General features: G+C 44.7%; 1 protein-coding gene across 3 annotated transcripts in view; it reads left to right on the top strand.

Annotated features, from left to right (window-relative positions):
- The first annotated feature begins 1,687 nt into the window (after positions 1-1,687).
- Positions 1,688-22,657, top strand: part of LOC143806751 (vascular endothelial growth factor A-like) — a 54,535-nt gene continuing 33,565 nt past the window's right edge. Inside the window, exons 1-3 of one of the 3 annotated variants that reach the window (XM_077287600.1) lie at positions 1,688-2,107; positions 2,349-2,438; positions 15,185-15,224. In XM_077287600.1, coding sequence (XP_077143715.1) covers positions 2,382-2,438; positions 15,185-15,224 — 97 coding nt within the window. In that variant the 5' untranslated portion in view covers positions 1,688-2,107; positions 2,349-2,381. Of the gene's footprint in view, positions 2,201-2,278; positions 2,439-15,184; positions 15,225-22,657 lie in introns of all 3 variants that reach the window. The other 2 variants (XM_077287599.1, XM_077287598.1) reach the window with 2 other exon arrangements.

Raw genomic sequence — 22,657 nt, forward strand, 5'->3', positions numbered from 1 at the left:
AGAATCAGTCAGTGCTCTGTGAATGGAGAGCGGCACTGACTGACAGCAGGTACTAATGCTGAGCTGCTGTCAGTCAGTGCCGGGGGAGCGATTACAGCTCTCTGTATTCATAGCGGTGACTCAAGCCCCACCGGTGGCACCCTTGTAAATGAACGCCGATCTCTGCCGGGGGAAATAAAGTTCATATTCTGCGGGATGCGTGGCTTTCAGTGCTGGCACTGCACGTGTCAGAACACTTGCAGATTGACCCCATTTCTGCAGGTTAATAGCGTTAGTTTTAAAGATGAGCGAGTATACTCGCTGCTCGGGTTTTCCCAAGCACGCTCGGGTGGTCTCCGAGTATTTGTGACTGCTCGGAGATTTAGTTTTTGTTGATGCAGCTGCATGATTTACAGCTACTAGCCAGGCTGAGTACATGTGGGGGTTTCCTGGTTGCTAGGGAATCCCCACATGTAATCAAGCTGTCTAGTAGCCGCAAATCATGCAGCTGCTGCAAGGAAAACTAAATCTCTGAGCAGTCACAAATACTCGGATACTCGGAGATCACTCGAGCCTGCTCGGGAAAACCCGAGCAACGAGTATATTCGCTCATCACTAGTTAGTTTACATGACAGGTTCCCTTTAAGATAGAACATGTCACCTCGGAAAACGCTATTTACCTGCAAATATTGGGTTAGTCTGCATGTAAGCAGAGTTACAATGCTTCCAACTTATTCTGCAATGCAAACTTTGCAATGCAATTCACTCTGGGGCAAAAGGCCCAAGAGGTTAAGGGGGCCACTACCACCTCCAAAGCAGATGGAATTGTGCATCATAATGAGCTATTGGACTGCAAAGGGCCCATATATCAGTCTTGCACAGGGGCCCTTTTCTGTCTGTCCACCAGTCCACCAGTGCGTTCACTATGCTGTGATTGACAACTCATGGTGCATCGCATCTGTGCAGAGCGAGCTGTCAATCAAGGTGCCAGGACTCACCCATAGTGATGCCCCAATCAGTGCAGAGCGAGCTGTCAATCAAGGTGCCGGGACTCACCCACAGTGATACCCCAATCAGTGCAGAGTGAGCTGTCAATCAAGGTCCCGGGACTCACCCATAGTGATGCCCCAATCAGTGCAGAGCGAGCTGTCAATCAAGGTGCCGGGACTCACCCATAGTGATGCCCCAATCAGTGCAGAGCGAGCTGTCAATCAAGGTGCCAGGACTCACCTATAGTGATGCCCCAATCAGTGCAGAGCGAGCTGTCAATCAAGGTGCCAGGACTCACCCATAGTAATGCCCCAATCAGTGCAGAGCGAGCTGTCAATCAAGGTGCCGGGACTCACCCATAGTGATGCCCCAATCAGTGCAGAGCGAGCTGTCAATCAAGGTGCCAGGACTCACCTATAGTGATGCCCCAATCAGTGCAGAGCGAGCTGTCAATCAAGGTGCCGGGACTCACCCATAGTGATGCCCCAATCAGTGCAGAGCGTCTACAGTCATTTTCTCCCAGTAGCCGCCCTTTCAGCATTATAGTTTTACCCCATGTCTGCAGTTAAATAGCATTTTTTTGAGGTGACAGGTTCCCTTTAAAAAGTTAGTCAACTTTCTGTTCTGTACAGAGTGGAAGGTGTCAAAGGTGAACATTCACTGGAATACTGTGAGTGCATCAGTCAAAAAGTTGAGCGATTAACTTCCATAAGTTGTGCTGTAATCATTGCTGGAAAGCTTTGTGCAATACCGTAGTGAAGCGGTGTAATACGTGCACATTAGGAGTCGCCCTCCTTACACGGGGTCAGACTATTCCTGGGAGAGAGCGCACGCTCAGCTCGCCCCATGCACATCCCATCCACCTAAACTCCCTCTTGCTCCATCTGTGGATGTGACTTCTCCTTCCCCTCCCATCCAGCACTCTCTCCACTATCTGCCTATCTCTCTACCTTTCTGTGTGAGGAGTCAGGGTCTCACCACAAGTTGTATAGACAGCAGATCCAGCAAGAAGACAAGAGAGGATACAGACAAAGGGGAGGATACAGGGGGAGAGACAAGAGGACAGAATGAGAGAAGCAGAAAAGGAAGGAGAGCGACTCAATCCATACACATTCTTCTATGACACCAGCAAATCCTGGTAATTGGGACTATTTTCTTTCGGGACGAGGAATGTTGTGTTTGCTTTGTGAGAGTTTACATAGGATGGGGGCGGCCGGACCCTTTGGAATAAGTATGTCCTGGTATATCGCAGCTTTTCTCATTGTTTTCTGTCCTTGTCCCTCTCTTACCTTCCTTCTCTACTGAACAGACTGTGCATGTGAATGAATCTGCTTGGAAAAGACCCTTCCTTACCGAACAAGTTCCTTGCAAGATTTTAGGATCGGCTTCTAAGGAGAAACCCATCAAGTGAAATGATTGACAACTCTTTCATATGGCTGTTCGTCCTATTGCATTGCACCCTGACTCCGGTAAGTGTCAAAAATGATTAAATACACTGTATGAAAAAAAAAATAGTTATAAATATTTTGGCAGAATTCATCATGTCAAAATGTGTTATCGGTGGCTTTTCGTGAAACTGACGATACTTCTGATTTCAGAGGGTCGCCACGTGCGCAATGAAATGACAAAGTCAATCTTATATAATGCAGAGTATCCTGGATCCGCGGAGTCTGGGGTAATGACATAATGTTACATTGTGTAGAGGATTTACATGCAATGTATCAAAAGAGTTTCCAAAAAAAAAAAAGGAAACTTTTCGCCCCTTTCGTTCAGACAGTCCGGGTTATTTATTTTTTGTCCCAAAGCCACAGAGGTTTATTTGCTTAACCTCGAAAAGTTACCCAATCCGATAACCTAACAAATAAAGTATAATAATTACAATTTCGTTCATCCCGGACGTTATTACGTTCTGCTTTCCTTATTAGAGAAAATTCTATTCTGCAAAATGGAACTGGGACTTGTGGCAAAACACGAACCAAGAATAGTTACTTCTTTATAACAAAGAAACGTCAACAGTAAACAAGGAACAATATACATCAAATATTATGTTATTGCACGTATATAAGTTACAGACCAGACAAAGCATAAAAAACGATTAGAAGGGACCCGGTGATTGGTGCACTACTATGACCCGGGTGATAACACAACCTGGCTGTACACCTTCTAACACACGTAATGAAAAGTATATTAACCCTTGTACTCCAGCCAGGTATCAGTACGCTGATAAAGCCTCACGTCAATCAATACATATAAGTGGAAAAACACCATCCCCAGAAGCCGACAAAGTAAAGAGCAGATTAAAGATTCATCAATAGTATCAATATTCAGAAAGAGAGAGCAGAGACTGAAATCTTTAAAAAAGTATTAGCAAGAGAATGGCCGTGATTACAAATAATTAATAAGTGTGTTAGATATACAGGAAACAATCTATAAATAGAGGTTGGTAGGGGGATGCGTTTCGCTGCCCAGTGAGGCTTCCTCAGGGTTCCCACAGTTACTGTTGTACTTCTTCCCTGAAATGCAAATCTCTGTGGAATACATTGACCTTTTATAAATGTTATGAACATTTCTGTCCAAATTCTGACCTGGTAAATGTATGTTTTGGAATGCAACACTAGTCACTAGACAATGGCTGGGAAATTTGCTTTTCACTAGTCATTGCCCCTTTAAACCCTAAGATGTACAGGTTGACAGTGTGAGACCCATCATCACTCTAAAGTTAGGGTCAGGCGAGCATGGATTCTCTCATCGGAGAGAATCATGTCAATTATGCAAATCTTCTTATCCATCTTCTCCAGTCTGTCAGTCCATTGAAATCAGACTGCACTCAGATGTCATCTGAGTGCAGTCTGATGTTTTCCACAGACTCATTGACTTGTGTGGCATAATGCAATCAGATTATTGGACCAAACTTGGATTTTCTTCCTAGGACCGGCTTGGCCCGGGGATAAAAATTAGAAAGTGCGCGGCCCCATAGATTAATATTGGTATGAGTGCAATCTGATATTTTGTTGAATTGCACACGGACCAATAATACATTAGTCTGCACAAGGTTAATTTCAGCCAAAAACCTCTACCTTCCATTGAACCAAGGGGGAAAAAGTTTTTTTAGTAAATTAGAAGCTGAGTAAGTAACAAACCCAGATAGTGGTCTCTTCAGCACAAGGTCTTCTGTGAAGACCCAGCTCTGCATGTCAGTACACTGGGTTACCTATTACAGATGAAGCACAGAACAATCTGTCATTTAACTGTTTCACTTGTGCACCGAGTTAAGAAAACTTTTACTTTCAATCCACTGTAGTAATTTCCCTGTTTTTCCTTCTTCTGTGCCTACTTAATCTTATCTTATCCCCATAAACTAAAGTGACAAAAAGCAAATTATATTTTTCTTGAAAATCTGACTTTTCCCAGCTGACCTAATGGCAAAACAGCTTAGTCGTATTTGTCTAACATGACAGATTCTGGAATATTGGAAAGCTAAGTAACAGTTCATATACGCCCTAACTTCCATATTGATTTAAAGATCATCTAATTAAAGGGGGTGTCCCGCAATAGAATATTGATGACCTATCCCTAGGATAGATATCAGATTGGGGGGGGGGGGGGGGGTGTCTGACACCTACCGATCAGCTGTTATTTGCTATGGTGACAGTCCGATGTGTATACCGTACTTAACATAGCTGAACTGCACAGCTCCATACAATGTGTAGCAGCCCCTGCCGGAGAATAGGGTCAGATCTGCAGTACCCGCAGCAGCCAGTATGCAATGTGTGGCACTGTGCTGTTCAGTGTTTACAACCTTTTCTATTTGGAGCCAACAAGAGCTGATCAGTGGCCATGTCAGGTGTCAGACCGACGCAGATCTGGCATTAATAATTTAGTCCTGGACCCCTTCCTTTAACAATGTAACTAAGAAACAACAATGGATCCCACAACAGATCCCAACAGCCCCATCTGACTTATAATGAAGTCCAGAGGACTAAAGGAAACAAAATACTGTAGGGTACATTCTACTTGCCTCATATTAGACAAAAAACGTATGAATTGTCATCCCCAAATGTTACAATAAATTCAACATCACAACATGTAGTGGCAGAAAGTTTCATAGTGTCACTGCTCTTACAGTAAAGAATCCTCCCCTATGATGGTTTGGAAGCAGGCTCGGACTGGCCCATAGGGGAACAGGGGAATCCCCCGGTGGGCCCCTGTGCAGATCTGGGCCCCCAACCCCACTGTATGGGCAGTACTTGGCATAATTCACTTGATTCACTCTGTACAGAAAAAAAGCAGCATATGATCATTCATTAACCAAACTACCCAGTTTATTGTCATATAGAGATATAGGTGAATGTGAGATCGAGGGTAGTGTAATATATGAATGCAGGTGAAAAGTGGGCCCCCAAAGTCAGTGTTACTGGTGGGCCCTTGTCACCCCACTCCGACACTGTATGGGAGATGTAGTGGATGCCCCCTTGTTATAGTCCTGGGTATAAAAAACAAACATTAGACAGATGTGCTTATATACAGGGTTATCAGTGGATTTAGGGTGCAGAACCGCCGAAAACTGGGTGAAAATATGGCTGAACTGTGCTATATTCAGCATGGAGCGGGGTATTGAATATTTATCCCAAACGTGAGATGTTGGCAGGTCTGACAGATACTTATAGTTCCAAAAAAAGTCAGTATTCCGTAGAGAAAAGCTGTAATTATGTGATGACGGCTCCAGATCATTATAGTAATTGCTCTGTATATCACGGAGGTAGGGGCCAGCGGGATGTGACGTGATGACCCCGCGGATGGCAGAACACCCGAGCGTTACATCTTATTGGAATCTCACCGCGACTTCGGGGCTTGATGTCACAGTGATGTCACGGGCGGGCACCATGTGAAATCGCTGCTGCGGTCTGCTGGTAGCACGGGCTGTGTGCAGACACTGGGTGCTACGTGGAGAAGCTGCAGACTGACTGGCTACTGCCATCAGATTATATCTAATAGGGGAAAAGGGCTCCGCTGTTTATGGAGGAAAGGGTAGAAGAAGGAGGATGGGGGAAGTGGTGAAGAGCACTGTGCAAACTGATGTAAAAAGGAAAAACACAGTTAATGTGCAATATGTGTGATGTCTGCTGTGTAATATGTGTGATGGCTGATGTGTAATATGTGTGATGTATGATGTGTAATATGTGTGATGTCTGATGTGTAATATGTCTGATGCCTGATGTGTAATATGTGTGATGTCTGATGTGTAATATGTGTGATGTCTGATGTGTAATATGTGTGATGTCTGATGTGTAATATGTATGATGACCACCTTGTGTAATATGTGTGATGTCTGATGTGTAATATGTGTGATGGCTGCACTGTGTAATATGTGTGATGGCTGCAGTGTAATATGTGTGATGGCTGCACTGTGCAATGTGTGATGGCTGTTGTGTAATATGTGTGATGGCTGCACTGTGCAATGTGTGATGGCTGATGTGTAATATGTGTGATGACCACCTTGTGTAATATGTGTGATGTCTGATGTGTAGTATGTGTGATGGCTGCACTGTGTAGTGAGTGATGGCTGCTGTGTAATATGTGTGATGGTTGCAGTGTAATATGTGTGATGGCTGCACTGTGCAATGTGTGATGGCTGCAATGTAATATGTGTGATGGCTGCTGTGGAATATGTGTGATGGCTGCTGTTGGATATGTGTGATGGCTGCTGTGCACTTCACCCGATCCCATCCTACTTCATCCCAAACCTCGCCACAGTCTTCATCCCAACTCTATCCCATCTCTTCAACCTATCACTAACAACTGGTGTTTTCCCCTCAAGCTTTAAACATGCCTCAATCACACCTATCCTCAAAAAGCCCTCTCTTGACCCATCCTCTGTATCTAGCTATCGCCCTATATCACTTCTCCCTTATGCCTCCAAACTACTGGAACAACATGTCCATCTTGAACTGTCCTCCCATCTCTCTTCCTGCTCCCTCTTCGACTGCTTACAATCTGGCTTCTGGTCACACCACTCCACTGAAACTGCCCTAACTAAGGTCACCAATGACCTCTTAAACGCCAAGAGCAAGCGACACTACTCTGTCCTCCTCCTCCTGGACCTGTCCTCTGCCTTTGACACAGTGAACCATTCCCTATTACTACAGGCCCTCTCATCCCTTGGCATCACAGACTTGGAACTATCCTGGATCTCATCATACCTAACTGACCGAACATTCAGCATCTCCCACTCACACACAACCTCCTCACCTCACCTCACCCTCTATCTGTCGGACTCCCGCAAGGTTCAGTCCTAAGGCCCCTGCTCTTCTCCATTTACACCTTTGGCCTGGGACAGCTCACAGAGTCTCACGGTTTTCAGTATCATCTCTATGCTGACGATACACAGATCTACATCTCTGGACCAGATATCACCTCCCTACTAACCAGAATCCCTCAATGTCTATCTGCTATTTCATCCTTCTTCTCCGCTAGATTTCTAAAACTTAACATGGACAAAACGAATTCATCATCTTTCCCCCATCTCATGCGACCCCCCCCCCCCCCAACGAACCTATCCATTACAGTAAACGGCTGCCCACTCTCCCCAGTCCCACAAGCTCGCTGTCTCGGGGTAATCCTTGACACTGATCTCTCCTTCTAACCACATATCCAAGTCCTTTGCACTTCCTACCGCCTTCAACTCAAAAATATTTCACGGATTCGTACATTCCTCAACCAAGAATCTGCAAAAACCCTAGTCCATGCCCTCATCATCTCCCACCTCGACTACTGTAATCTCCTGCTCTTTGGCTTCACCTCAAACACTGTCGCACCCCTCCAATCTATTCTAAACTCAAAATAAGAAAACTATTCTAAACTCAAAATAAGAAAAAAGCAGAATGGCACTAAGAAAAACGTTTATACTCACTGGTGGAGAAGGTAATTTCTGAGTCAGCGTCACCTTGCCCGGTGAGTCCACGGTAGTGGGTGTGCTTGCTTTGAAGACACATATGCAAAGATCTAATGAAGAAAGAAAAAAGCCGCACCACTTCAACGTTCCGTGTAGTTAAAAAGACGTTTGTCCTTTATTTCTTACAATGTGGTGTGGACATGATTACAGAGGGCAGTGCATTTGCAGAAAATGCTGGTACATGAAGAGGCCCTCTGTAACCATGTCCACGCCACATTGTAAGAAATAAAGGACAAACGTTTTTTAATTACACGGAACTTTGGAGTGGTGCGGCTTTTTTCTTTCTTCATTGGATCTATTCTAAACTCCGCTGCCCGACTAATCCACCTGTCCCCCCGCTATTCTCCGGCCTCTCCCCTCTGTCAATCCCTTCACTGGCTCCCCATTACCCAGAGACTCCACTACAAAACCCTAACCATGGCATACAAAGCCATCCACAACCTGTCTCCTCCATACATCTGTGACCTCGTCTCCCGGTACTTTCCTGCAGCAACCTCCGATCCTCACAAGATCTCCTTCTCTACTCCCCTCTTATCTCCTCTTCCCACAATCGCATACAAGATTTCTCTCGCGTATCACCCCTACTCTGGAACCCTCTATCACAACACATCAGACTCTCGCCTACCATCGAAACCTTCAAAAGGAACCTGAAGACCTACCTCTTCCAACAAGCCTACAACCTGCAGTAACCACCGATGGACCAAACCACTGCATGACCAGCTCTATCCTCACCTACTGTATCCTCACCCATCCCTTGTAGATTGTGATCCCTCGAGGGCAGGGTCCTCTCTGCTCCTGTACCAGTTATGACTTGTATTGTTTAAGATTATTATACCTGTTTTTATTATGTATACCCCTCCTCACATGTAAAGCGCCATGGAATAAATGGCACTATAATAATAAATAATAATAATAATGTCTGCTGTGTGATATGTGTGATGTATGCTGCGTAATCTGTGTGATGACTGCTGTGGAATATGTGTGATGGTTGCTGTGTAATATGTGTGATGTATGCTGCATAATATGTGTGATGACTGCTGTGTAATATATGCAATGTCTGCTGTGTAATATGTGTGATGTCTGCTGTGTAATATGTGTCATGACTGTTGTGTAATATGTGTGATTTCTGCTGCATAATATGTGATGTCTGCTGCATAATATGTGATGTCTGCTGTGTAATATGTGTGATGTCTGATGTGTAATATGTGTGATGTCTGCTGCGTAATCTGGGTGATGACTGCTGTGCAATATGTGTGATGACTGCTGTGGAATATGTGTGATGGCTGCTGTGGAATATGTGTGATTGTTGCTGTGTAATATGTGTGATGTATGCTGCATAATATGTGTGATGACTGCTGTGTAATATGTGCAATGTCTGCTGTGTAATATGTGTGATTTCTGCTGCGTAATATGTGTGATGACTGATGTGCAATATGTGTGATGTCTGCTGTGTAATATGTGTGATGTCTGCTGTGTAACATGTGTGGTGGGTGCTGTGTAGTATGTGTGATGTCTGCTGTGTAATATGTGTGATGTCTGCTGTGTAATATGTGTGATGGCTGCTGTGTAATATGTTTGATGTCTGCTGTGTAATATGTAAATTTAAAAAAACTGACCGTCACATCCAAACATAAGCTAAATGTGAACAGGTGCTGAACCTAGAGTCACCAACTCATATACAATCAAACAAAAAAGGCAGCAAACTGTGGTGCCATAGCATGTAAATATAAAATATGAAATTTGAATTGCATTAAAAATATGAAAAATTGAGAAAGCTTAGCACATAAATTGGCCAATTCATGTGTAACTGTAAGCCACGTTAAGGCGATTCTCGTTTCCAGGGCCTAAACAATGCCTTTCCTCTCTTAGAATACAGTCTTCATGTGTATGGGAACTTAATATGAATCCTCTCTTAGACTAAAATCTCTCTCTAGAGGGGAAGTGGTCCTGCTGTGATTAAAAACACCTGTGGCTAAAAGGCGGAGTGCTCAGTCAGAAGGCATTGTTAGGTCCTGGAAACGAGAAACACCTTAACGTGGCTTCCAGGTACACATGAATTGGACAATTTATGCGCTAAGTTTTCTCAATTTTTCATATTTCTAATGCAGTAATGCAATTCAATTTTCATATTTCACATTGGCATGCTATGGCTCTACAGTGTGCTGCCATTTTTGTTTCAGTGTATATGAGTTGGCGACTCTAGGTTCAGCACCTGTTCACACTTAGTTTATGTTTGGATGTGACGGTCAGTTTTTTTAAATTTGTATTTATTAGCCTTCTGACTGAGCACTCCTCCTTTTAGCCACAGGTGTTTTTAATTACAGCAGGACCACTACCCCTCCACAGACATATAGATTTCAGTTTAAGAGAGGATTCACATTAGGTTCCCATACAGATGAAGACTTTAGTCTAAGAGAGGATTGGCATTAGGTTAGGTCCTGGAAACGAGAATCAATATGCACTAAGCTTTCTAAATTTTTCATATTTCTAATGCAGTAATGCAATTCAATTTTCATATTTCATATTGGCATGCTATGGCGCTACAGAGTGCTGCCTTTTTTGCTTGCTGCTTAATATGTGTGATGCTGCTGTGTAATATGTGTGATGGCTGCTGTGTAACATGTGTAATGTCTGCTGTGCAATTTGTGTGATGGCTGGAATGTGTCATATGTATGATGGCTGCATTGTATAATGTGTGGTGGCTGTATTGTGTAATATTTAAACTGTAAGGCTATGTTCACACAGTGCAGATTATTTGCGTTTTTTTAGCGTTTTTGCGCTATAAAAACGCTATAAAACCGCAAATAATCTGCATACATTAAGCATCCTATCATTTTTAATGAAATCCGCAATTTCTGTGCACATGATGTGCGTTTTTCCGCATGAAAAACGCATTGCGGTAAAAATCCGGACATGCTCATTAATTTTGCGGTTTTTTCGCGGTTTTTCCACTGTCTAATGCATTGGGAAATGTTTGGGAAAAACCGCGACAAAAACGCGTCAAAAACGCGTCAAAACCGCGCAAAAAAAACCGCATGCGGTTTTCATGCAGAAAACCGGCAGAAATGTCAGGATTTTCCCAGGAATTTTCTGCATCAATTCCTGAACGTGTGTATGGGGCCTAAAGCGCAGCGGAATATGTTGGTGCTATATAAAGATTATTATTATATGTACATTGTGTTATGTGTGATGAGTGCAATATGTTTTGTGTGTGATGAGTACATTGTGTGTTATATGTGATGGGTGCAATATGTGTTATGTGTGATTAGTACTGTCACAGGTTCCTTCTCCGGTACCACACAATCAACAGAGCCAGCGAAGAGTGAACAATCCCAAGACCTTTATTTAGGCAAAAGTACGAAAGGTCCATATACGATCCACCACACACAGGATAAAATATTCCAGAACACTAATGCAGTTCAATTACAGAATAAAAGTCCAACAATCCAGCACAGAGGATAACAGTCCATATTCCCTTCTTTCTCTCTCTAATATGCTCTTCACATCATGGTTCCACACAGGATCTGATCTCTGTCTCACCTCCCTGATATTTACAAGTCCCTCTCCTCATTCACAGGTTAGGGGGGTGGGTCCCATGGGCTCATTGTTTCAACAAGCTAGGTCAACATGTCATTAGCATATTAGCAAACAACATTATTCACTGACTCTGTGGAGAGATAACAATACAGAACTGTGGGGAGAATATTAGATGGCAAATAACAACTCATCCTACAAGAGAACACAATGAAAATAAGTAAAATATAAATATACACAAAAATGATACCCACATAGCATATCACCCCATCACAACCTCTCCCCCTCATAGTAAGTGAGCACGCCATTAGGTCTACACAGACCTCTGGCCTGCTCACTTTAGTCCACTTTGCTCCACTGTTTATAGTTCCTTGTACAGTGGCAGGGGTTGCAATAATCATGAGCACTTGTTATCCATAAAGTCCCGGGTCCTGGCTTTATGGTCATACCAGGCTTTTTGACTGGACTGGGCCATTCGCTGATGTTCATTAGCCAAGGAAGCTAGCTGGGCGAGACAGTCTCTGAACTCTAGAACGTAGGGAATGATGGGCGTTCCGGTATCTGCGATATCTCCCTCCAATTGTTCTTTCAGAAGAGTGAGAGGCCCACGGACCTTCTGCTCCCACAAAATGACTTTGTAACTCCCTAATGTCATTTCCAAGGAGGATATCTGCAGGAAGTCCTCCCATAACTCCAATCCAACACAGTTTTTCTCCAAAACCATAATCCAAACGTACCAAAGCTCGCTGCATATATTTGCGGACACCCCCCGCCAAGACAATGGGAATTCCCGGGCCCTGGTGAATTGCCTCGGGTCTAACCACACGGGGGTCAGCGATAGTCAGGAATGCCCCCGTGTCTCTAAATCCTGACACTTTGTATCCATCAATTAAGACATCCTGCAGGTGGCAATGCCGTTGCTCTGTATTTCTGATGGACAAAGGCTGGAGTCCGTACACTCCAGGAGGGGTATCTATGGTGTCGTGGTCAGTACTGTTGGGGCCCAGGATTGTGAGCTGTGATTGTCATTGGCCTGCGGCTGGGTGGAGGAGCAGATATAATCGGAGGGGGACGGGGCGCGAGAGAAGGCCGTGGTTCATTGTCCAGAAGCCTCCTCCATTGCGGTCGGATAGTAAGGGCTTCATCGGCCAGGGCTGCAGCTCTAGCCACTGTGCACGGCGTGCGCTCCTGGACCCATTCCCGTACCTCTGCGGGGCACTTGGCAAGAAATTGTTCTATAAGGAACGCCTGTATAACATCTTCCACAGTAAAGGCATTTTCTGCTTCCAGCCATCTCCGACATGCCTGGGACATCTTATGTGCATACATCCTAAACGATCCCCCCATGGTGCATGGGAGGTCTCGGAACTTGGCCCTATATGAGTCTGGGGTGATAGCATGGTAATCCAGGATAGTCTGCTTTACAATGTTATAATCCCGATTCCGCTGTGAGTCAATGGTTTGGTAAGCCTCCGGCAGGCTACCGTTCAGGAGTCCCACTAACAAACGCATCCAGCCTGAGTGAGGCACCTCCATCACAGCACACTGCTGCTCAAAGTCCTTGAAGAACCCTTCCACATCTCCGGAAGCCTCATCAAATGGCTTAAACTCTGTCCGGGTGATCCGTACAGGCTCCCGGATCGTTGGGTTTATATTCGACATTGCGTTACTCCCTCTTTCAAGCTCCATTGCTTCTTGTCTCCGCTGTGCCCGGTGGGCAGCCTCCTCCTTGTACTCCTGAGAGACACCTGGGCCCAGAACCGCCATCTCTTCTTCCTACCACACCACCCACTTTTTTTTGGGGTGGGGTCCTCGTCTCCAGTGCTCGTCCTTCAGACATATGGGAGTAGGTGGTCTGGCTAGCACCCACCAGTAGATCAATTAAGGCCTCTTTAGTCAGTCCCTGGTAGTTCAGACCCAGGTCTCGGGCTCTCTCCTGTAAACTGGATACAGTCCCATTTCTGTACTCTGTGGGTGGTTCTCCATTAGGTTACGCTCTGTTGATCCCGCTGCTTGCCACCAGTTGTCACAGGTTCCTTCTCCGGTACCACACAATCAACAGAGCCAGCGAAGAGTGAACAATCCCAAAACCTTTATTTAGGCAAAAGTACGAAAGGTCCATATACGATCCACCCCACAAAGGATAAAATATTCCAGAACACAAATGCAGTTCAGTTGCAGAATAAAAGTCCAACAATCCAGCACAGAGGATAACAGTCCATATTCCCTTCTTTCTCTCTCTGATATGCTCTTCACATCATGGTTCCACACAGGATCTGATCTCTGTCTCATCCCTGATATTTTCAAGTCCCTCTCCTCATTCACAGGTTAGGGGGGTGGGTCGCAGGGGCTCATTGTTTCAACAAGCTAGGTCAACATGTCATTAGCATATTAGCAAACAACATTATTCACTGACTCTGTGGAGAAATAATAATACAGAACTGTGGGGAGAATATCAGATGGCAAATAACAACTCATCCTACAAGAGAACACCATGAAAATAAGTAAAATATAAATATACACAAAAATGATACCCACATAGCATATCACCCCATCACAACCACATTGTGTGTTATGTGATGAGTATATTGTGAATTATGTGTGCTGAGTGTATTGTGTGATGTGTATATTGTGTGTTATGTGTGATGGGTGCAATATGTGGTATGTGTGATTAGCACATTGTGTGTTGTGTGATGAGTATATTGTGAGTTATGTGTGCTGAGTGTATTATGTGTTGTGTGATGTGTATATTGTGTGTTATGTGTGATGAGTACATTGTGTGTTGTGTGATGAGTATATTGTGTGCTGTGTGATGAGTACATTGTGTGTTGTGTGATGAGTACATTGTGTGTTATGTGTGATGAGTACATTGCATGTTATGCGTGATGGGTGCAATATGTGTTATGTGTGATTAGTACATTGTGGGTTGTGTGATGAGTATACTGTGTGTTATGTGTGATGAGTACATTGTGTGTTATGTGTGATGAGTATATAGTGTGTTATGTGTGATGAGTATATTGTGTGTTATGTGTGATGAGTATATAGTGTGTTATGTGATGAGTATATTGTGTTATGTGTGATGAGCACATTGTGTGTTATGTGTGATTAGTATATTGTGCATATCTGTGGTTAGTGCATTATGTATTATGTGTGATATGTTGAGTTGAGCAAAAAGATGCGAGCCGTCCTGGATCTGCATCCAGTCCTGTCCTCCATGGCACCTGAACCAAGGAAGTGTTCACTTCTGCAACTGGCATACTTGAATATTGGGCATTTACCAGACTCTGTGACATGGCGCGAGGCCCAATCACTCTGCCCCACGTGACACCGGAGACACCCAGGATGGCCAGGCGAGGGTGCTGGCCGCAGGAGTGATGATTGCTGGCTGCTATAGAGGCATAAGGCAGCACAAATTTTGTTGCTCCACTCAAGTGATATGTGATGAGCGCATCTTTTTTATTTTACTTATCATATATAGCAGCGCTTTACAGACATCGTTATCACTGTCCCCATTGGGGCTCACTATCTACATTCCCTATCAGTATGGTTTGTGGAGTGTGGGAGGAAACCGGAGAACCCGGAGGAAACCCACGCAACACGGGGAGAACTGAGCTACGTGAAGCCCCGTATTATGTGTGATGAGTGCATTGCGGCTAATAAAACGCACACATTCTTTTTACTTCTATTTTGTTTTACTTCTACTTAAACCATATTTTCTTCTGTTTTCAGCTTTCACTATCTCAGACTCCACAGACCCAGAAAATAGAAGGTACCACTCGCATGGTTATTTATTCTATACTTTTACTGCAACTCGCCCTAAACCTGCCTGTGTGAATGCTGCTCTCAGATGGCTGTAATTAGACCCTTATAGTGAGACCCTTAGGCTGGCGTCACACATGCGTGTTTTACGTACGTAAGAGCGCAAAAACTACGTACGTAAAACTCGCATTACATACGGCACAATGCTTCTCAATGGGGCTGCTCCTATTAGCCGTATATTACGGTTCAGTATTATACGGCGTTCTACGGCCGTACAAAATCGCCGCATGCTGCGTTTGTCAGCGTATTGCGCAAATAATACGCCAATGAAAGTCTATGGGGGCGAGAAAAATACGGATTCCACACGGACCAGCAGTGTGACTTGCGAGAAATACGCAGCGGTGTTAGTGAAAAGTCGGTAATTCAATTGCCGGCTTTTCATTTCTCCTTCACAAACCCGACAGGATATGAGACATGATTACATACAGTAAACCATCTCATATCCCCTTTTTTTTTGCATATTCCACACTACTAATGTTAGTAGTGTGTATGTGCAAAATTTCAGCGCTGTAGCTGCTGAAATAAAGGGTTAAATGGCGGAAAAAATTGGCGTGGGCTCCCGCGCAATTTTCTCCGCCAGAATGGTAAAGCCATTGACTGAGGGCAGATATTAATAGCCAGGAGAGGGTCCACGGTTATTGGCCCCCCCGTGGCTAAAAACATCTGCCCCCAGCCACCCCAGAAAAGGCACATCTGGAAGATGCGCCTATTCTGGCACTTGGCCACTCTCTTCCCACTCCCTGTAGCGGTGGGCTATGGGGTAATGAAGGGTTAATGCCACCTTGCTATTGTAAGGTGACATTAAGCCAGATTAATAATGGAGAGGCGTCAATTTTGACACCTATCCATTATTAATCCAATTCTATGAAAGGGTTAAAAAACACACACACATGATTTAAAAGTAGTTTAATGAAATAAACACAGCGGTTGTTGTAATAATTTATTGTTCTCGCAATCCATCAGGAACACCCTCGCTTGGAAAAATAATAAACGCACAAGATACATACCTTCTGGTGAACCGTCTCGTCCCACGAAGTAATCCATCTGAAGGGGTTAACTAATATTACAGGCACGAGCCCTGCTAAATGCAGCTGTGCTCCGTGCCTGTAATCCCCAGCGAATGAATGAAATGTAGGTCATTGACCTACATTTCCTTCAGTCGCGGTGATGCGCCCCCTGGTGGATGTCCTCATATGACCTGGAGCGTGGGAAAAAGTTCCCAGGCTGCAGTTCATGAGAACATCCACCAGAGGGTGCCTCACCGCGACTCAATGTAAGTACAGATCCTGCTTTCCTTTCAGCACCCGGGGATTACAGGCACGAGCGAGTGGTTTATCGCAGCTCGTGCCTGTAATATTAGTTAACCCCTTCAGATGGATTACTTCGTGGGACGTGATCTGACATCAGAAGGTATGTATCTTGTGTGTTTATTATTTTGCCAAGCGAGGGCCTGCAAATGGATTGCGAGAACAATAAATTATTACAACAACCGCTGTGTTTATTTCATTAAAATCCTTTTTAATCATGTGTGTGTGTGTTTTTTAACACTTTCCAACAATTGGATTAATAATGGATAGGTGTCATAATTTACGCCTCTCCATTATTAATCTGGCTTAATGTCACCTTACAATAGCAAGGTGGCATTAACCCTTCATTACCCCATAGCCCACCGCTACAGGGAGTGGGAAGAGAGAGGCCAAGTGCCAGAATAGGCGCATCTTCCAGATGTGCCTTTTCTGGGGTGGCTGGGGGCAGATGTTTTTAGCCACGGGGGGGCCAATAACCATGGACCCTCTCTAGGCTATTAATATCTGCCCTCAGTCACTGGCTTTACCGCTCTGGCGGAGAAAATTGCGCGGGAGCCCACGCCAATTTTTTCCGCCATTTAACCCTTTATTTCAGCAGCTACAGCGCTGAAATTTTGCACATACACACTATTAACATTAGTAGTGTGGAATATGCAAAAAAAAAAAAAAAAGGGATATGAGATGGTTTACTGTATGTAAACCATGTCTCATATCCTGTCGGGTTTGTGCAGGAGAAATGAAAAGCCGGCAATTGAATTACCGGCTGTTCACAGATATCGCGCTGAATGAAATCTAAATACAGAATATATATATGTGTCTCAATGACATATATATATATATATACTGTATATATGTTTTCCCTAACATTTGAGCACATAAATCCATTAGATGTCGGTTTTGCAAGCCTGCGCGAAAATCTCGCAGTACGGATGCCATACGGATTACATACGGAGGATGCCATGCGCAAAATACGCTGACACACCCTGACTACGGATCACTATTTTGGGAACATTTCTCCGTATTACGGCCGTAGTACGGACGTATAATACGTGGCGTATTGTCTTACGCCATGTGTGACTCCAGCCTTATAGTGATCTATGGGGGATACATATATACATATTCGCCAACACTCCCTCAATAAGTAGCAATCACACAATTAGACCAGAGAATAAAGTCTTTACTTAGCACAAAGATTAATAAAGAAAAACAGACAAGATGAAGGACTGCTAATAATAAAAACATGATTTTTATTTAACCCCTTCAAGACGTGTCCCTTTTTCGTTTTTGTGTTTTCATTTTTCTCTCCCCTCCTTCCCAGACCCATAACTTTTTATTTTTCCGTCAATATGGCCATGTGAGGGCTTATTTTTTGCAGGACGAGTTGTACTTTTGAACGACATCATTAGTTTTACCATGTCTTGTACTAGAAAAAGGGAAAAAAATTCCAAGTGTGGTGAAATTGCAAAAAAAGTGCAATCCCACACTTGTTTTTTGTTTGGCTTTTTTGCTAGGTTCACTAAATGCTAAAACTGACCTGCCATTGTGATTCTCTAGGTCACTACGAGTTCATAGACACCAAACATGTGTAGGTTGTTTTTTATTTAAGTGGTGAAAAAAAATTAAAAACTTTGCTAAAAAAAAATAAAATTGCGCCATTTTTCGATACCAGTAGCGTCTCCATTTTTCGTGATCTGGGGTTGGGAGAAGTCTTATTTTTTTGTGTGCTGAGCTGATGTTTTTAATGATACCACTTTTGTGCAGATATGTTCTTTTGATCGCCTGTTATTGCATTTTAATGCAATGCCACGGCGACCAAAAAAAAGTAATTCTGGCGTTTCAAATTTTTTCTCGCTACGCTGTTTAGCAATCAGGTTAATCCTTTTTTTTATTGATAGATCGGGCGATTCTGAACTCAGCAATACCAAATAAGTGTACAGTATATTTGATTTTTTTTGTTTTATTTTTGATGGGGCGAAAGGGGGGTGATTTAAACTTTTATATTTTTTTTATTTTTTTCATATTTTTTTTAAAAAATTTTTTTTTAACTTTTGCCATGCTTTAATAGCCTCTATGGGAGGCTAGAAGCTGGCATAGCCTGATCGGCTCTGCTACATAGCAGCAATCATTAGATCGCTCCTATGTAGCTTAATTACAGGCTTGCTATGAGCGCCGACCACAGGGTGGCGCTCACAGCAAGCCGGCATCAGTAACCATAGAGGTCATGTGATCATGTGACGGGGGTCGGCGATGCGCACATTTCCGGCCGCGCGGCCGGAAGCGGTAGTTAAATGCCGCTGTCAGACTTTGACAGCGGCATTTAACTGGTTAATAGCGGCAGGTGGATCGTGATTCCACCTGCTGCTATTGCGCGCACATGTCAGCTGTTCAAAACAGCTGACATGTCCCAGCTTTGAGGTGGGCTCACCGCCGGAGCTCACATCAAAGGGGGAGACACGACATGTGCTGTACTAGGACGGAGCATGTCATGAAGGGGTTAAAGTAATCTCTCAGCAGGTTTTCCGACGTAATCTGAGAGCATCATAATGTAGAAAAAGAAAGCCTGATTCCAGAGATGTCTCACTTATTAGGCTATTGTTACGCCTGGAGTTCACTGGAGCCCCTGATGGTGGAGACAGCCTCGGGTGCAGATCCCGGTACTGCTGCTGCTGACCCCAGGGGTTAGGTTATCTGACACGGACTAAAGGTACCTTTACACTAAACGACTTTGCAACGATAACGATAGCGGTCCGTGACGTTGCAGCGTCCTGGATAGCGATATCGTTGTGTTTGACACGCAGCAGCGATCTGAATCCCGCTGTGATATCGCTGGTCGTTGCTGAAAGTCCAGAACTTTATTTGGTCGTCAGATCGGCGTGTATCGTCGTGTTTGACAGCAAAAGCAACGATGCCAGCAATGTTTTACAATGGTAACCAGGGTAAATATCGGGTTACTAAGCGCAGGGCCGCGCTTAGTAACCCGATATTTACCCTGGTTACCACTGTAAAAGTAAAAAAAAAACACTACATACTCACCCTCTGATGTCTGTCACGTCCCCCGGCGTCCGCGCTGCTGCTCAGAGCTTCCTGCACTGAATGTGTCAGTGCCGGCCGTAAAGCAAAGCACAGCGGTGACGTCACCGCTCTGCTTTAGGGCCGGCGCTTACACAGTGCAGGGACGCGACAGACACCGGAATGTAAGTATGTAGTGTTTGGGTTTTTTTACATTTACACTGGTAACCAGGGTAAACATCGGGTTACTAAGCGTGGCCCTGCGCTTAGTAACCCGATGTTTACCCTGGTTACCCGGGGAGTTCGGCATCGTTGGTCGCTGGAGAGCTGTCTGTGTGACAGCTCTCCAGCGACCACACAACGATGAAACAGCGACGCTGCAGCAATCGGCATCGTTGTCTATATCGCTGCAGCGTCGCTTAATGTGACGGTACCTTAAGGCTATGTTCAGACACACAAGTCTCGGATACTGGATATGGGACTGGCCACACACAGATCATGGGACAATGTTCAGGAACTGGTCACACTGGGACCAGGGGACTTCAGGAACGGGACTGGCCACACTGGTAACAGGTGACTTCGGATTCAGGACTGGCCGCACCAGGACCAGGGGATAACATTTAGGCACTGGCCTCACCAATACCAGAAGACTTTGAGAAGAGGACTGGCCGCATCGGGACCAGGAGACAACATTCATTTACTGGCTGCTCCAGGACCATGGGACAACGTTCAGGCACTGGCTGCACTGGGACCAAGGATTCTGGATCAGGACCATGGCCACAGTGGGACCAGGGGACCTCACAACTGCACTAATAGAGCACAGACTACTTAATGACTCAACTTGTTGCTTGGCGACTCCCTAAGGGAAAGAGAGACATTTATACAGGATAACTCTGAGCAATTGGCTGGGAGCCGTCTTGCAGGTGTACTAATTATACTAAATGTGTCTCAGCAACAAGCTGAGGGCATTTACTATATGTGCGCGCTGCCCTTTTGAGAACAGGAGAGTAAGCACACATTCGCACTAGGTGCGCCACTGGGAACTGCGGCACACACTTCAGGAAGAGACAGGAGCACATCGGGAAACAAAGCGGGGTGCCGAGACGGCGAGAAAGCCCTGCATAGAGAGAGAAGGGGACACAATGCAGGGACACCAGCCACTGCGCTACAGCTATGTGATGTAGTTTCAATACAATGATTGTTTTATCACCAGTAGATTATCACTGCAGCACTAAGTCTCACATGCAGGCTAGTCCAGTTAATCTGTGTGATGCGGGGTTGCTGCATCATCAGACTCATTCCCATAGTCCACAGGTATAATAAGGTGGAATGAGTAGACCAAGAATGGTATGTGGCTGATCAAAGAAGAGGCTGGAATCCCCAAGCCTCCAAAAGGAAATTTATAAAAGTTGGCAAGTATAATAATATGGATGTTAAAATGTCGCCTTCTGAAAGTGGCCGAACAAGTTTCTTCAAAACTAACTGACCAGTAACAGTAATTAGAGATAATAGAAATTATATTGGTTTTACACCAGACCTATCAATTGTCGTAAAGATATATATTTTTTGTGTGTGCTTGGGGTAAATCCTCGTGTTCTCCTGAATACGGCGCTGTTTTTCTTTTGTTCCTATGCCCCTTCATTCCTGAGATACAGCCCCCTTTTTCTTGTATGTCAAACAAGCCTTACTACCAAGTGGGTGTGACAACAATGGGAGTCCTGCCCACTTCGTAAAAATACTGTGGACAGGGAGAGAGCAATTTCTCTGGATTGGAGAGGCTCAGGAACAAAAGAAAAACAACGCCAGATTCAGGAGAACAGCGGCAATTACGCCAAGTATAATAAAACGCATATTTATGGCAAGTGAAAGGTGAACTAATTGGCCATGTTTTACATGTTTGCCATTTGTACGCTTGCAACATTTGACCATTGATTTGCTGTGATATTATGATGACATTCTAGGTGTTAAATGCACAGTTGGTTGACAGAAACTTTAAGGGCACAGTGATATTCTGTGTATTTCACTATGTATCTGTGCAGCGCCCCAGAGTCCTGGTCGTTGCAATAATGTCGTTCTTCCACCAGGGGGAGTGATATTACATCTGATGGCAATAAAGGAGATCTTCTTTCCAGGTATCACAAACCATACACCACACTTCACACTCCAGTCCACCAGGGGGAGCTACGCTCCTATCTAGTAGGGCACTCCTCACAGAAGGGTAAAACTGGTGGATTGGATAGGAAGTTAGTCAGACGCTACCTGGGCTTGACCCAGGGAATTCCTGTCAGGCAGACAGGGGGAAAGGAGGAACATCGGAGCTGCAGACAGAGGGTCCCTGACAGGGGTGGGATCCTGTCAGAGGCCTAGATAGCTAGAAGGCTACGGAGCTGCGCCTGCCCCACGTGCGGCAGCATCCTAAGAAAGGACACGAAGAGAATTGTGTTGTAGAGGGTGAGAAACGAAGTCACAGCACAAGGAGATAAAACCAGAAGGGAGCTTAGTCTCCAGAAACGCGTTGAGATTCTTACCCATATGGTTCATGCTGAAGTCTGTATCCTCCATGTTTAAAGTTTGTGAATAAAGAAAACTCTTTTTTTCCGGACTCGGTGAAGCTGGACATTCTTTTCTTTTTTGGACAAGGAGATAACACCAGAAGGAGTTCTGCCCTGAAATAGGCTGCCTCCTTCTGAGGCGCGAAGCCGGAACACCGAGGGAGCAACCGTCTTCAAGCATTGCTCCAGAGACCGGCAGGACAGTCAATTCCAAGTTGGCTGCCTGACCTTAATACCTAAGAAGACACGGTGGCAACTTGTGGGGGTCGGGGCGTCTCTAGGGTCCCTATAAAAAAGTCTCAGGCCATCAGTCATACGGGTTTGTCCTATCCATACCATCTGGGGGACAGAGAGGAAGAAATAACATCTAGAACATCTACAAGAGTTGTGAGGACCTTACCGGGAAGCTCAGCAGGGAGGTACTACAACACACAGGCGCAAGAAGGAAGGCTACTGATTGCCACCTGGATAAGGGGACTCTGGATTTGCCTTCAGACCGGCCGGACTCTGCCTAC

The sequence above is a fragment of the Ranitomeya variabilis genome, chromosome 2, assembly GCF_051348905.1.
Source record: "Ranitomeya variabilis isolate aRanVar5 chromosome 2, aRanVar5.hap1, whole genome shotgun sequence".
Lineage (NCBI taxonomy): Eukaryota > Metazoa > Chordata > Amphibia > Anura > Dendrobatidae > Ranitomeya > Ranitomeya variabilis.